This window comes from Hylobates moloch, unplaced genomic scaffold (genome assembly GCF_009828535.3).
Source record: "Hylobates moloch isolate HMO894 unplaced genomic scaffold, HMol_V3 SCAFFOLD_6, whole genome shotgun sequence".
NCBI classification, from domain to species: domain Eukaryota; kingdom Metazoa; phylum Chordata; class Mammalia; order Primates; family Hylobatidae; genus Hylobates; species Hylobates moloch.
In genome coordinates, this window is record NW_026652281.1 from 118,363,118 (window position 1) to 118,377,354 (window position 14,237).

Genomic DNA, 14,237 nt, shown 5'->3' on the forward strand with positions numbered 1-14,237 from the left:
GTTCTGCAGCGGGTACAGCACGAAGGGCGAGTTGTCGTTGGCGTCCAGCACCAGCACGCGCACCAGCGCCTCGCTGCTCAGCGCCGGGGACCCGCGGTCTGAAGCGCCCACGCGGAACTCGAACCCCTGCAGGGCCTCGTAGTCCAGCGACCTGAGCGCGAACAGGTGGCCGTTGTCCGCGTTGATGGAGACCAGGGAGGCGAGGGGCAGGTGCGGGTCCTGGGGCGGCAGCAGCGAGTAGGTGACCTGGGCGTTGGTGCCTGAGTCTCTGTCTGTGGCGCTGACACTGCCGATGTGCAGGGCGGGGCTGTTGTTCTCGCGGACGAACAGGGTGTAGGAGGTTTGGGTGAAGGCTGGAGCGTTGTCATTGACGTCGGCGACCAGCACGGTCATATTGAGCTGTGTTTTCAGCATAGGGGTCCCCAAGTCAGTGACAGTGATGGTGATGTTGTACTCGGCTCTGCTTTCTCTGTCTAGTGGTGTCTCCGTTAGTAGGGTGTAAAAGTTTTCCGCGGATTTCAGGAGGAAGGGTAGATCCTCCTGAATGGAGCAACTTATTTTCCCATTTTCTCCTGAATCAAGATCTGAAACACTGAAAAGTGCAACCACAGTTTCAGGCGCGTTCTCAGGTATTGGGCTGGTAAATGCAGACATGGTAACTTCTGGGGCATGGTCATTCACATCCATCACTTGAATCAGAACGGTGCATTTTCCAGAAAAGGTTCCAGCATCTCTTGCCTCAATATTGACTTCATAGGACTGAAGTTTTTCGAAATCGAGTTGTTCTTTTACTTCAATTTCTCCTGTCAGGGGATTGATCTTAAAGGTTTTGCCAATCTCGTCTGAAGCTTGGAAAAGTGAATAGGAAATCTCTCCGTTGACTCCTGTGTCTACATCCGTGGCAGAGACCTTCACAACCAGGAAGCCTACTGGACTGTCCTCAGAGATCTGCACCCTATAGAAAGGCTGCTCAAACTCAGGGGCATTATCGTTGACATCCAGGACTTCGATGTAGACCTGAGCAGTGCCAGATCTGGGCGGAGAGCCACCATCCAGTGCTGTGAGTGTTAACCTGAGCTGAGCTTCTTCCTCTCGGTCCAGCGCTTTGTCCAGCACCAGCTCTGGATATTTCCTTCCATCACTGCGTTTGCGGGTGAGGACCCGAAAATAGGAGTTGGGGCTGATTATATAGTTCTCAATATTGTTTTGGCCTACGTCTAAGTCTTCGGCATTCTTCAGAGGAAACGTAGTCCCAGGAGGACTGCTCTCTGACACTTTCACCAACATTTGTTTGTCCAGAAATACTGGAGAGTGGTCGTTTATGTCTATTACTTGCAGCTCAGCTTGAAAAAACTCGAAGGGGCTCTCTAGCAACACTTGGAAACGTAGCACACAGGGCTCTGTGTGACCGCACAGATCCTCACGGTCCAATTTCTCATTGAGCAACAAATCCCCGGTCTCCTGATTGAGCTGCAAATGTAGTTTGTTCCCTCTGGAAACAACCCTAACCCCCCGCCTGGAGAATTCCCTCTGCTCCAGACCCAGGTCCTTTGCTAAATTGGTGACAAAGGAGCTGCCCTCAGTTTCCTCCACCACAGAATAGCGTCTAGGTTCCGCCGCGCCCGCCAGAGATAAGCCCAAAAGGAGAAAGGAAAAAAGGACTTGCCTTTGTCTGCAAATGAGCTTCCCGCTGGCCTCCATTGTTCTTGCTGGATTCAGCTTCCTGGGAGGACGGTTCTGTGGGAATGTAAAGTCCCCAGTATCTGAGGCTGTGGTTATTCCACAGATACCTCAGAAATATTCCAGTGAGTAGTCCTCTCCAGAGGACCCAGCCGTTCTCTCTTTGGCATCCAAGCTTCCCGTGGACTTCCAGGTTCTGCTGCTTTTTGCCGGTTAATGGAGCTGCAGCTGCGGTTCTGGTTTGTGCCTTCTTATCCTGCAGCGCCACCATGCGTCCTCACAGGATCTTACAATTTTGTGGGATGATGATAGATGTAATATTCCCAACTCTGCCTGTATGCACCCGGGACTATGTAAGGTTACAACACCACCGTTAATATCGCCGGACGTTAGTGAGCAGACAACTGCCCGAAGGAGAAATCACATTAGTCTTTCAACAATGCTAACTGAGTTTTGGGCAAAAAGGAAATATTTAGGTAACAGTCTAGCGTGGCAAAAAGAATATATGCAGAAAATTTCAGATGTAATTGTGGTTAACATGGGCAACATTTAGATCTTTATAGTTTTATTTCTATGAACCAGAGGAATAATTAGTAGCTGTGAACCTCGAACAAATTATTTAATCTCTCTACTTTAGTTTGGTCCTCTGTAAAGTGAGGATAAGAACAGCACCTACCACATAGGGCTGTTGTGAATTCCCCACCTTAAACATGAGGAATCTAATGCAAATAGATATTAACCTTAAAAATAAACTATATACCAAGTATAAAGCAATTTGATGCCATCAAGTAGCTGAGTCTTGATGGCATAAATCCATCATAAGTCTAGCATAAATCCATTACTATAACTAGAAAAACACCTCAAAATTCAAATGGTAGAAGAATACAGGAGCGTGACTATCTCAGGTAGAGAGGTTATGGCCAATAATGAAGGGAAATGAACAAGGAAAGGCTGGAGAGCTTGTCTAAATAGAGACAATATCTGTAACAGCAGTGGTGATTTTGTTTCTGGGAAGCATGTCCTTTTTTGTTACCTCCACTTCTAACAGCATCAATTAAAAGAAATTATTTTGAAATTTTTCAAATCTCATAAAAGAGAGGAGTATAATGAACCTCCAAGGACTCAGTACTACCTTCAACTGTTATCAATGTTTTGCCATAATTCTTGACTCTATCCCTTCAACATTTTCACATCCCAGACAAACTGAATTTTCACCCACAAATACGTCATTATACATTTCTTTAAAAGCATCATGACTTTAAGTGACTCTAAAAATGTGCTTAAGTACAATGCCATTACCACACCTAAAAATCAAGTTATTATTTAATACCCATCTATATTCAAATTCTTCCAAGTTTTTCAGAGTCATTGCTGTTGTTTCAATCAAGATCCAAACACATTGCGTGGTAGACCTCTTAAGATTTTTCCTGTGTAAGCCGGGCGCGGTGGCTCAAGCCTGTAATCCCAGTACTTTGGGAGGCTGAGGCGGGCGGATCACGAGGTCAGGAGATCGAGACCATCCTGGCTAACACGGTGAAACCCCGTCTCTACTAAAAACACAAAAAATTAGCCGGGCGTGTTGGCGGGCGCCTGTATTCCCAGCTACTTGGGAGGCTGAGGCAGGAGAATGGCGTGAACCCAGGAGGTGGAGGTTGCGGTGAGCCGAGATCGCGCCACTGCACTCCAGCCTGGGGGACAGAGAAAGACTCCGTCTCAAAAAAAAAAAAAAAAAAAAAAAAAAAAAAAAAAAAAAAAAAAAAAAAAAAAAAAAAAGATTTTTCCTGTGTAAACTTCACTCCTCTTATTTTTTATGCAATTTATTTGTCAGAGAAATTGGATAATTTTACCCTGAGACCATGAAAGCAATTTTAGATTTTACTACTGTGAGTTTTTTTGTCCTTAGATTCTATCCCACCAGTGATATGCAGTAATTCTAGCTTTATTAGAGTTACCAGCACTAGTTTATAATATATTTAGAACACAACTATGCAAAAATTACCTATTTTAAAAATAAGAATCAGTTATATATTTTTTAACAAACAATGCTTCTCTTTAATTCCCCAAAATTTCTAAAAATTTAATGATCATCTATATTTCTCTTTGATATTACACATTTAAATCTATTCTTTTTCTTAAATTTTCCTGATTCAGCAGTACAGGATAGGTAAGAAAAGCTGCTAAAAACAAACTCTCAAGTAAGGAAAATATATTACAAATGTAAGTATGGGTGACTCTGGAAATACACTGCAATGTAAAGAAAATAATTAACTAATAATGCAATCACAATTATGTACTATTCCTAATCAGGACCATCAATCTTTTCTGTGAAATGAAAGTTATATGTTCAGGAGACAACGAGAAGGCACAGGTTGCTCTTTCAATTTTGTTTTTACTTAAGATTTGGACAGATCAGAGCATTAGTAATAATAGCTGAAAATTTACCCAGAAAAGCAAGATTACTGGTTTAAGAGAAAATGAAATCATAAAGATTATTTCTAAATAAAGGTTGAACAGCAGCATGAATATGATAAAAACTTTTCTTCTCTTTAGTTAGGCAGAAACTTGCCAGGTGATATCCAATGATGAAAACAGTATGGAATCGGAGCAAAGTCACTGACTCAGAGTTAGACAGATCTAGGATGGATGCTCAGTTTTGTCACTTATTAGTTAGTGGACCTTAGTGAACTTACTGAATCTCTAAGACCGTCTATTTGGTCATTCCTAAAATACCATGCCACATATGTTTCTTCTGAGATTAAAAGTGTGAAAACAGTGTATGATTCATAAAACGAGTGTTTTTTAAATAAAGTTTAAAAAGGTACACTACAATCTATGCTACTGAAACTAGGGTAGGTATACTCGAAGAGCATTCTAATCAACTAAGAAAATGGAAGTCACAGTAAATATTGAAAACAATGGAAAGCAATTTAAAATATCTCAAACAAGACTTACCACTTAATATTTATATTAAGCATAATTGTTGGACATAAAACATTACACATATACATTTCATGCTTTGTGAAGGGTTCTTGGTACTAAATCTGGATCCTTTTCTATGTAAAGAAATTTATTTCTTGACTTGAAGAGTACATATTTGAAGTGATCAAAAATACTACCTTACAGGCACCTCACGATAAGTTCCTAATTATAAATGTATTCACAAACACAGGATTTATTTTTCATTCTTTATCAGAAACCCAAATTATTCTGAAATGGGGGATTTTCTTCGACTTCCCTACCTGTGCTCTGTGGTAGGAAGTTGGGGATAATTGGTTTCAGAAATTTGAAGTCATTTGACCCGGAGCCTCCAGTCAGACACACCTCGTACTGGTAGCTCTGGGACAGGGTCCCAGTGCCGCTCACGTCCACCAGATGTCCTGGAAAGGGGCCCTCGGGCACCGAGCAGTGACCCACCGGGGCCGCCCTGCTCCTCCTGCACAGCCGCACCGCCACGAACAGGAGCACCGAGAAGAGGAAGAGCGACGACACCGAGGCCAACGCCACCACCAGGTAGACGGTGAGCGAGTCGGCCTGGGCCTGGGCTGGGGCAGCCTCCGGGAGCGGCAGGTAGGGCTGGGAGAAGCCGTCCACCAGGAGCACGTGCAGCGTGGCGGTGGCCGAGCGCGGTGGCTCGCCATTGTCCTTGACCAGCACCACCAGCCTGTGCTTTGCCGCGTCGCGCTCGCTCAGCAGCCTGGCGGTGCGCACCTCGCCATTGTGCGCCCACACACCGAACAACCCGGGCTCCGTGGCCTTGAGCAGCTGGTACGACAGCCAGGCGTTCTGGCCCGAGTCGCCGTCCACCGCCACCACCTTGGTCACCAGGTAGCCCGGCTCGGCCGCCCGGGGCACCAGCTCGGTGCAGGGCGCGGAGCCGTTCTGCAGCGGGTAAAGCACGAAGGGCGAGTTGTCGTTGGCGTCCAGCACCAGCACGCGCACCAGCGCCTCGCTGCTCAGCGCCGGGGAGCCGCGGTCTGTGGCGCCCACGTGGAACTCGAACGCCTGCAGGGCCTCGTAGTCCAGCGACCTGAGGGCGAACAGGTGGCCGTTGTCCGCGTTGATGGAGACCAGGGAGGCGAGGGGCAGGTGCGGGTCCTGGGGCGGCAGCAGCGAGTAGGTGACCTGGGCGTTGGTGCCTGAGTCTCTGTCTGTGGCGCTGACGCTGCCGATGCGCAGGGCGGGGCTGTTGTTCTCGCGGACGAACAGGGTGTAGGAGGTTTGGGTGAAGGCGGGGGCGTTGTCATTGATGTCGGAGACCAGCACGGTTACGTTGTGCTCGGTTTTCAGCCTGGGGGTCCCCAAGTCGGTGACGGTGATGGTGATGTTGTACTCGGCTCTGCTCTCTCTGTCCAGCGGACTCTCTGTTTCCAAAGTGTAGTAATTATTTAGCGAAGATTTTAGCACGAATGGGATGTCTTCCGGGATAAAACAAACCATCTTTCCGTTGTCCCCAGAGTCTCTATCTCGTATCCTGAAAACCATAACCACGGTCCCTGGCGTATTTTCTGGGATTGGACTGGTAATTGATGACACAGTGATTTCAGGAGCATTGTCATTTACATCCATCACCTGAATTCTGACTGTAGATTTTCCAAAAAGTCCTCCCCCATCTGTGGCTTGAATGATTATTGAGTATGACTCAATTGCTTCAAAATCCAAAGGTGCTGTTAAAGTAATGTCTCCAGACTTTTGATTAATTTCAAATGTCTTGCGAATATCTTCTGAGGCATGGGAAAATGTATAGGATAGTTCACTGTTTGTTCCAGAGTCTAAATCCCAGGCTGAGACGGTCACAATCAGCGAGCCAAGGATGCTATTCTCCGGAATCTTCACCTCATAAAAAGCGTGCTCAAACTCAGGGGAGTTGTCATTAATATCTACAACCACCACCCTGACCAAGGCAGTTCCAGACCTGGGAGGGGACCCGCCATCCAGAGCAGTGAGGATGAAACCGAGCTCCGGGCGCTCTTCATAATCCAGCTCCTTGTCCAGAACTAACTCGGGGTATCTCCTATTGTCTGGATTGACTCTTATTTTAACGTGGAAATGAGAGTTTGGATTTATTGTGTAGCTTTTTACAGCATTGATTCCTACATCTAAATCCTTTGCACTTTCAAGCAAGAACACAGCACCAACAGGACTGTTCTCTGGGATTTCTAAGAGCATTTCTTTTTCCAAGAAGACGGGAGAGTGATCATTTATATCCCTGACTTGGAGCTCAATTTGTAAAAACTGCGTGGGGTTTTTCATTAACACTTGGAAATACAGCACACAAGGCTCGTTGGAGCCACAGAGCTCCTCCCTGTCTAGCGTTTCGCTCAGGAGCAAATCCCCAGTGTTTGTGTCCAGCTGCAAACACTCTTTGTTATCATTAGAAACCACGCGAGCCCCCCGCGAAGACAGCTCACTCACCTCCAGTCCCAGGGTCTTTGCCAAATTTCCTACAAAGCTCCCGCTCTGCAATTCCTCCATCACCAAAAAGTTCCCAGTTTCAGAGCCCGCCTGAGACATTCCCAGCAAAACAAAGAAAAGCAGGACTTGCCTTATCTGCAGAGTGCCTGCCCCTCCGTTTTCCATAGCTTCTTTTCCAAAACCCCAAAATCTTGCAGAATTGCCTCAGCGCCACTTCGCAGTTGTGGGAAACGTGCCTCTGATCTGTCTACCAAATCCTCGGAAGCCTAAAGATTTTAACCTTTCTGAGCGGCTTCAAGGTTCTCCCTTAAAGGATTGTTCTTTCTGTCTTCCCAGTTCTCCCCGTGTACTGGATAACAGGGTGTACAACATCCTCCAGGGTAGTTTTTTTCTTGATATTATCCTGCAGCGCCACCACGCGTCTCCACAGATTTTCACAGTTTGATGAACACTACCTAAATTTTATTTACATAACTGTCCTCCAGAAGCAAATATTGCGTTTAAATAATTCCTTCTGTTTAAGTAATTAAAAATATATTATATCTTCCATAATAATCTTTTCATATTCTTTATAGCTTGTGATGATGTTTGTATTTGTCTTAAAGCATTTTTTCAGTGTCTTTTCCCACTCTCCTCACAACCAAATGTGCTCGATTGTGGTGAATACAGATACAAGATGTGATCCCTGGCCCCCAGGAATTCGTAGTGTTTCTGAGACAATTGTAAGCCTGAAACAAGCAGGGTATAACTGATTGTTGAGCTGAATGAAATTCTATTACTACTTGGCTTTCTTTACATGGTAAGGGAAAGGAAAGGTCATCTCAGAAGTCCTTTCTGAAGTTATGAAACTGGATTAACCATGATATGAGGCATATATAGGTCATTAGGACAGCATAAAAAGGCATTTCTGTAGATTTCCTTAATAACAATGAATTGTGAACAGGTAGAAAATGAAGCAAGAGATTGGGGTGGAACATATTATGTAAACCTATCATTTAGTTCCAGTTTTTCATAATTTACAAAAAAAATTCATAAGTACACAAGCATGAGCAAGTTAGTTTAATTTAAAGCAGACTCTTATTCCTAAAGCTGGCTTGCCTTAGGTTCCCAAAATTTATTGTAGCCACAACTGTAGCTATCTGTTTTCTCTTTCAGCCCAGGAAGAGAAAGTAAGAGTCTATCCCTAGACATAGAACAAAAACCTAACTTTCACTCTGATTAGACCAAGTAAGATCATGTGTCTGCCACTGAAGCAATCATTGTTTCAAGAGGTACAGAATTATAGTTGGAGATTTTAGTCCTAGAATCTAAAGACCCATCTCTGGCCATTACTTTGTTTTAATCCTGTTTGGGACCACCTCTTAAGCTTGGGATGGTTTCAGTCCTAGCCAAAGTACATCATTGGTACCTAATGAGGGAGATTGTTTGCAATAGATACTAAGGGCTCATCAGTGATGTTCACTATAGAAAGTCTTAAAGTGCACTAAGAATGGATGGAAGAAGAATCCAACAAGTCTGCATTTTAAAATGTTAAATTCAATTAATATTCCTAAAAATGTAAGCTAGGTACATGGTTGAAATAGTAATTGGTAAAGAAGGGTAAAATTTGAAAAGTAGACGGATTGACCACACACAATTAACTTCTCTTTTTTTAAAAAAAAAATGCACTAAAACGGCAGAAAAGTAATTAAAATGGTAGGAACTAACAAAGATTAAGAATACACAAGTGAACACACATATTTTTCTATGACAGAAAGCAGGTGGAAGAGCAATTAACTTAGCAGTTCCAAAAAATGCCCCTAAAGTAAAGTTCCTGCATTGAAGACACTCACAAGAAATGTAATCTCTTTTAAGCACAAGATCTGGAGGAATCAGATGTTTAAGAAGACTGAAGTCAGTTAAGGATGGAAAAAAGTTATTAGTTGGAAATGTGTGTAGAGGATAATTGAATTCCCTATTCTTCTCATCACCCTACATAGACAGAAATGTAACTCACAGCCAGGAAATAGAAAGTTTATTCTCTGGAGAAATTTAATGGGATTTTCTCTAGTCTTGGGGATCTAGGCACAGCTGAGCACAAGTGTGAGGTGTCAAACTGAAAATAGGGAGAGTAAGCAAACCTTTGCGTTTTGCATAATGAGACTTCTAATCCCTTTTCATGCAATACTCTTAGACTGTTGGACACAAGGTATATGCTTGACCCCTAGTCTGTCCCCACGCAGTGGATATTGTAGAATTCTAACCTGGAGAAAATGAAAGCCCCAAATGAAGACACATATTAATATTTGGCATCTCATAAGGTAATAGACTTATACTAGTATGGTTATATTAGAATGAAGCCCTGCCATCAACAGTTACTGTTGGCTCACAGAGTTGATTGTCAGCATTTTGATATATCATCCTTCTAAAATACGAGAAGATAGCCAAGGCATTTGAGGAAATGCCTGTAACATAACATAGAAAGACCAAAACTATCACCATCACTACTACCAAGAAAAAAAAAAGGAACAATAATATAGAAAGCAGAAGAAAGCCTTTGAAAATATCTGGTTAATATTCCCAGAGAAAGAAAATCTAATAAAAGCTAATACTTATTTAGTATTTACTCTATGCTACTCATTGTTCTAAGTGCCTCATAATGCATTTATCCATTTAATCTAAATAGTAACTGTATGAAGTATGTATTTATCCATTTAATCTAAATAGTAACTGTATGAAGTATGTATTCCTATTGTAAGATGAAGACTAGATTAGGACTTAAGTGCTTTTTACTAGCTATATTACCTTGGACAAGTTCTTAACTCCCCTTAGACTCAATTTCACTTTTAAAATGGATATATAATAACGATACTGCATAATGCATTTTTAAAGAAAAGATTAATCATAAATGAGAGAAAATATTACATTTATAAATCTATGACAGGATACCATGAAAAATATTCAGCGAACCAAAAACAACTCTTAAAAGTAAGTATTTGTCAGTCATAAAGAAAAACTTATATATAAAACATTGAGTGATTAAATAAATTGTCCAAAAATAGAATGAGAGGCAAAGAGAAAATAAGAAAGGAAAAAAGGCTTAGAGTCTTACAGAGTCAATCTAGGAGGTCTAATATTTAACTGAGATTTTCGTTGAAGTGAGAATCCAGAAAACTCAGGAGAGAGATTATGAGTAAAACATACCAAGAAAATTCCTTTTAAAAATTTGTTTTTGTGTAGAGATAGGTTCCCACTATGTTGCCCAGGGTGGTCTCAAACTAGGGGCCTCAAATAATCCTCCTGCCTCAGCCTCCCAAAGTACGGGGGGTGCAGGTGTGAGTCACCATGCCCAACCACAATTTCTCAGAAATAAAACTGATAGTCTGAACATTAGCCAAGGGGTCTAGCACATGCCTGTAGTCCCAGCAACTTGGAAGGCTGAGGCAGAAGTAGCTCTTGAGTTAGAGGCTGCAGGGTGCTGTGATTGCGCCTATGAATAGCCACTGCACTCCAGCCTGGGTAACACAGTGAGACATCATCTTAAAAAAAAAAAGATAAACATGAACAGGGCATAGCCATGTGACCAGATTAATCAATAAACAGCCAGTACTAAGGTATTTTCAGAAGACCAGGGGAATTTTTTTCAATGCTCCCAGAAAGAAAGAAAAAAAGGGGGGGGAAATCACATAAAAAGACATAGGAATCAGAATGGAATCAGTCTTCTGAGCAGCAATTCTATATGCAGTCAATAAAAGGAGCAGTGCTTTTGAAATCTGAGGGAAAATTATTTTCAACCTAGAATGTTATGCCTGAACTATCAATCAAATAAAAAAAGAAAATAACAAAGCAAGCTCTCAAAAAGTTTTACTTCCTCTGTATCCATTTTTATGAAGGTACTGAGAGATGTGCATCAACAAAATAAGACAGTAAACTAAGAAAGAAGAATATACTGGATCTTATAAAAGAGGATCAACAAGAAAAATATTTTTTAAAGTCCTAGGGTGACAGCCTATAGAGCAACCAGTATGAATGAAGTAGAGATCTGGGTGCAAGATCACCAAGAAATAAACATAATTGATAGTTATCTGATATATTTGAATATTTTGAGAAGAAAGAGATTCAAATTAGAGAATGTAAAGAAACTAATATTAGTAAATGGAAAATTATGTAAGTACAAAACAATTTTCAGTTCTAGGAAAAATGTTTCTCAAGAAAGGAAATTTAATCACACTACACTAATGTATATTTTGAAGAAAGCTTAGCAATATGGACACTATTAGTTTAACTTAAAAAAAAAGCTGTAGGCTGGGCACAGTGGCTCACGCCTGTAATCTCAACACTTTGGGAGGCTGAGGTGGGCGGATCAGCTGGGGTCAGGAGTTCAAGACTAGACTGGCCAACATGGTGAAACCCCATCTCTACTAAAGCTACAAAACTAGCTAGGTGTGGTGGTGGGTGCCTGTAATCCCAGCTACTCGGGAGGCTGAGGCAGGAGAATCACTTGAACCCGGGAAGCAGAGGTTACAGTGAGCTGAGATCACACCACTGTATTCCAACCTGGGTGACAGAGTAAGACTCTGTCAAAAAAAAAAACAAAAAAAAACTGTAACAATTTTATTGGGAGAATAGGAGAAAGGGAATGTACAGTGCTTATATTGGTTTACATTAGTTGGAAAGAAAGTTATATCTTGTTTTAAAAATACATAGCAAGAAATGATTAAAATGTAAAATGGAGTAGCAAGATTTAACAGCAAAAACATATCATTTAGAAGTATTGAGGTAATTCTAGAAGAAGCCACTCAGTAGAAGGGGACTGGAAATTAAAGAAAATATTGATTTTTTCTTTTCTTTTCTTTCTTTCTCTCTCTCTCTTTTTTTTTTTTTTTTTTTTTATGGAGTATCGCTCTGTCACCCAGGCTGGAGTGCAGTGGCAAGATCCTGGCTCACTGCAACCTCTGCCTCCTGGATTCAAGTGATTCTCCTGTCTCAGCCTCCTGAGTAGCTGGGATTATAGGCACACACCACCACACCCAGCTACTTCTTGTATTTTTTAGTGTAGATGGGGTTTCACTGTGTTGGCCAGGCTGGTCTTGAACTCCCAACCTCAGGTGACCCGCTCGCATCAGCCTTCCAAAGTGCTGAGATTACAGGCGTGATCTAACCCACCCAGCCAAACCACTGAGCCAGGCCTTGTTTTTCTTTCAACCTTTAGTTCACCTTGATTTTTACATTTGAAAATAATGAAATAAATTTACAAAATAAAAGGAAAAGTGAGTATCTTTCCAACAGTCCACCAATATTCTCATCCCAAAATTATCAAAATGTTTTAATATTCCTATTTATTTTCATACAGTTTATTACATTTTGTTTGGATTATAAGACATGATCTCTCTCTCTCTGTGTGTGTATATATATATATATATATATATATATATACACAAAAGTAAGCATTAAAAATATTAGCCAAGTAAGTGTAGTGTATTTAAGAAAATAATACAAGCACAGTTATTATTGAAGTATAATATTAATCACAAAATAATATTTAATTTACCATGAGCACATTAATAATGAAATGTTTCTCTTTAAATGCTGTGATTTAGAACTAGATGATGTGGCTTTTTAAATGAATAAATAGAATGTTAGAATAAGGTTGGAAGGGCAGATATATATGACTTCTCCCATGAAGAAACTACAATACACAAGTGGTTAGGATCATAGGATGCAGACAGTGAAAAATACTAGGGGAGGCTGGGCATTTGAGGAAATGGGCACGGTGGCTCACGCTTGTAATCCCAGCTTTTTGGGAGGCTGAGGTGGACGGATCACTGAGATCAAGAGTTAGAGACCAGCCTGACCAACATGGTGAAACTCCATCTCTACTAAAAATGCAAAATTAGCTGGGTGTGGTGGTGCACCTGTAATCCCAGCTACTCTAGAGGCTGAGGCAGGAGACTCACTTGAATCTGGGAGGCAGAGATTGCAGTGAGCCGAGATCACACCATTACACTCCAGCCTGGGCGACAAGAGCGAAACATCGTCTCAAAAAAACAAAACAAAACAAAAAACCTAAGAGAAAAATCAAAGTCAGTTTTCTAGAATGAGAAATAATAATCAGTAAATTATTGTACACTTGGAAAGGATTAAAATCTTAAAATTATTCATTAGAAATGGATTAACTACCTGTTACTTAATACAAAAAGGATTTACAATGTTATTCACAATGATATGCAATACTTGAAAATTGAAAAGAGGCCTGGCCGCCTGTAATCCCAGCACTTTGGGAGGCTGAGGGCAGTGCATTGCTTGAGCTCAGAAGTTAAAGACCAGCCTAAGAAATATGGTGACGATCCGTCTCTACAAAAAATACAAAAAGTAGCCGGGCATGGTGGCGCACGCATGTAGTCCCAGCTACTTGGAGGCTGAGGTGGGCTGATCTCTTGAGCCCAGGAGGCAGAGGTTGCAGTGAGCTGAGATCCTGCCACTGACCTCTAGTCTGGGTCACTAAGATTCTGTATCAAAAACGAAAAAAAAAAAAAAAGGCTAGGCGCGGTGGCTCACACCTGTAATCCCAGCACTTTGGGAGGCCAAGGTGGGTGGATCATGAGGTCAAGAGTTTAAGACCCGCCTGGCCAACACGGTGAAACCCTGTCTCTACTAAAGATTAAAAAAAAAAAAATTTAGCCGGGCGTGGTGGTAGGCGCCTGTAATGCCAGCTACTCGGGAGGCTGAGGCAGGAGAATTGCTTGAACCCGAGAGGCAGAGGTTGCAGTGAGCTGAGATCACACCATTGCACTCCAGCCAGGGCGACAGAACGAGACTCAGTCTCAAAAAAAAGGTGGGGGGAGAAAAGAAAAAATTAAAAATACAATTAGTTGTATTGCATAATAACGTAACTAGTTTAAAACTAAATAATATTGATATGGTTATATAAAACTAAAAAAGTATATGAAAATGTAAATAGCATTCTTACTAAAAATTAAATCCAAAGCTATTTCGAAAGGTGGGGTTTTCTTCACTATTCTTCCCAGGACCTTTTGCCTGGATATTAGGGATAACTGGTTTTAGGAACTTGAATTCATTTGTCCCGGAACCTCCCGTCAGACACACCTTGTACTGGTAGCTCTGGGACAGGGTCCCGGTGCCGCTCACGTCCACCAGATGTCCTG

At 41.9% G+C, this 14,237-nt stretch overlaps 3 protein-coding genes across 6 annotated transcripts in view; 1 reads left to right on the forward strand and 2 right to left on the reverse strand.

Moving 5' to 3' along the window:
- On the reverse strand, positions 1-1,838 carry LOC116470288 (protocadherin beta-13; the record flags this gene model as incomplete). The annotated part of the gene is made up of 1 exon (XM_032155870.2): positions 1-1,838. A coding segment is annotated over exon 1 (1,701 nt), but the record flags the coding sequence as incomplete, so codon positions are not given.
- The window catches only part of LOC116471632 (protocadherin gamma-C4), a 151,620-nt gene that overhangs the window by 22,476 nt on the left and 114,907 nt on the right, over positions 1-14,237 (forward strand). The gene's annotated exons all lie outside the window — the stretch shown is intronic.
- PCDHB12 (protocadherin beta 12) lies at positions 3,458-7,443 on the reverse strand. The gene has a single exon (XM_032158170.2). It carries the CDS (start codon positions 7,255-7,257, stop codon positions 4,870-4,872), a length of 2,388 nt encoding a protein of 795 aa, XP_032014061.1. The 5' UTR covers positions 7,258-7,443; the 3' UTR covers positions 3,458-4,869.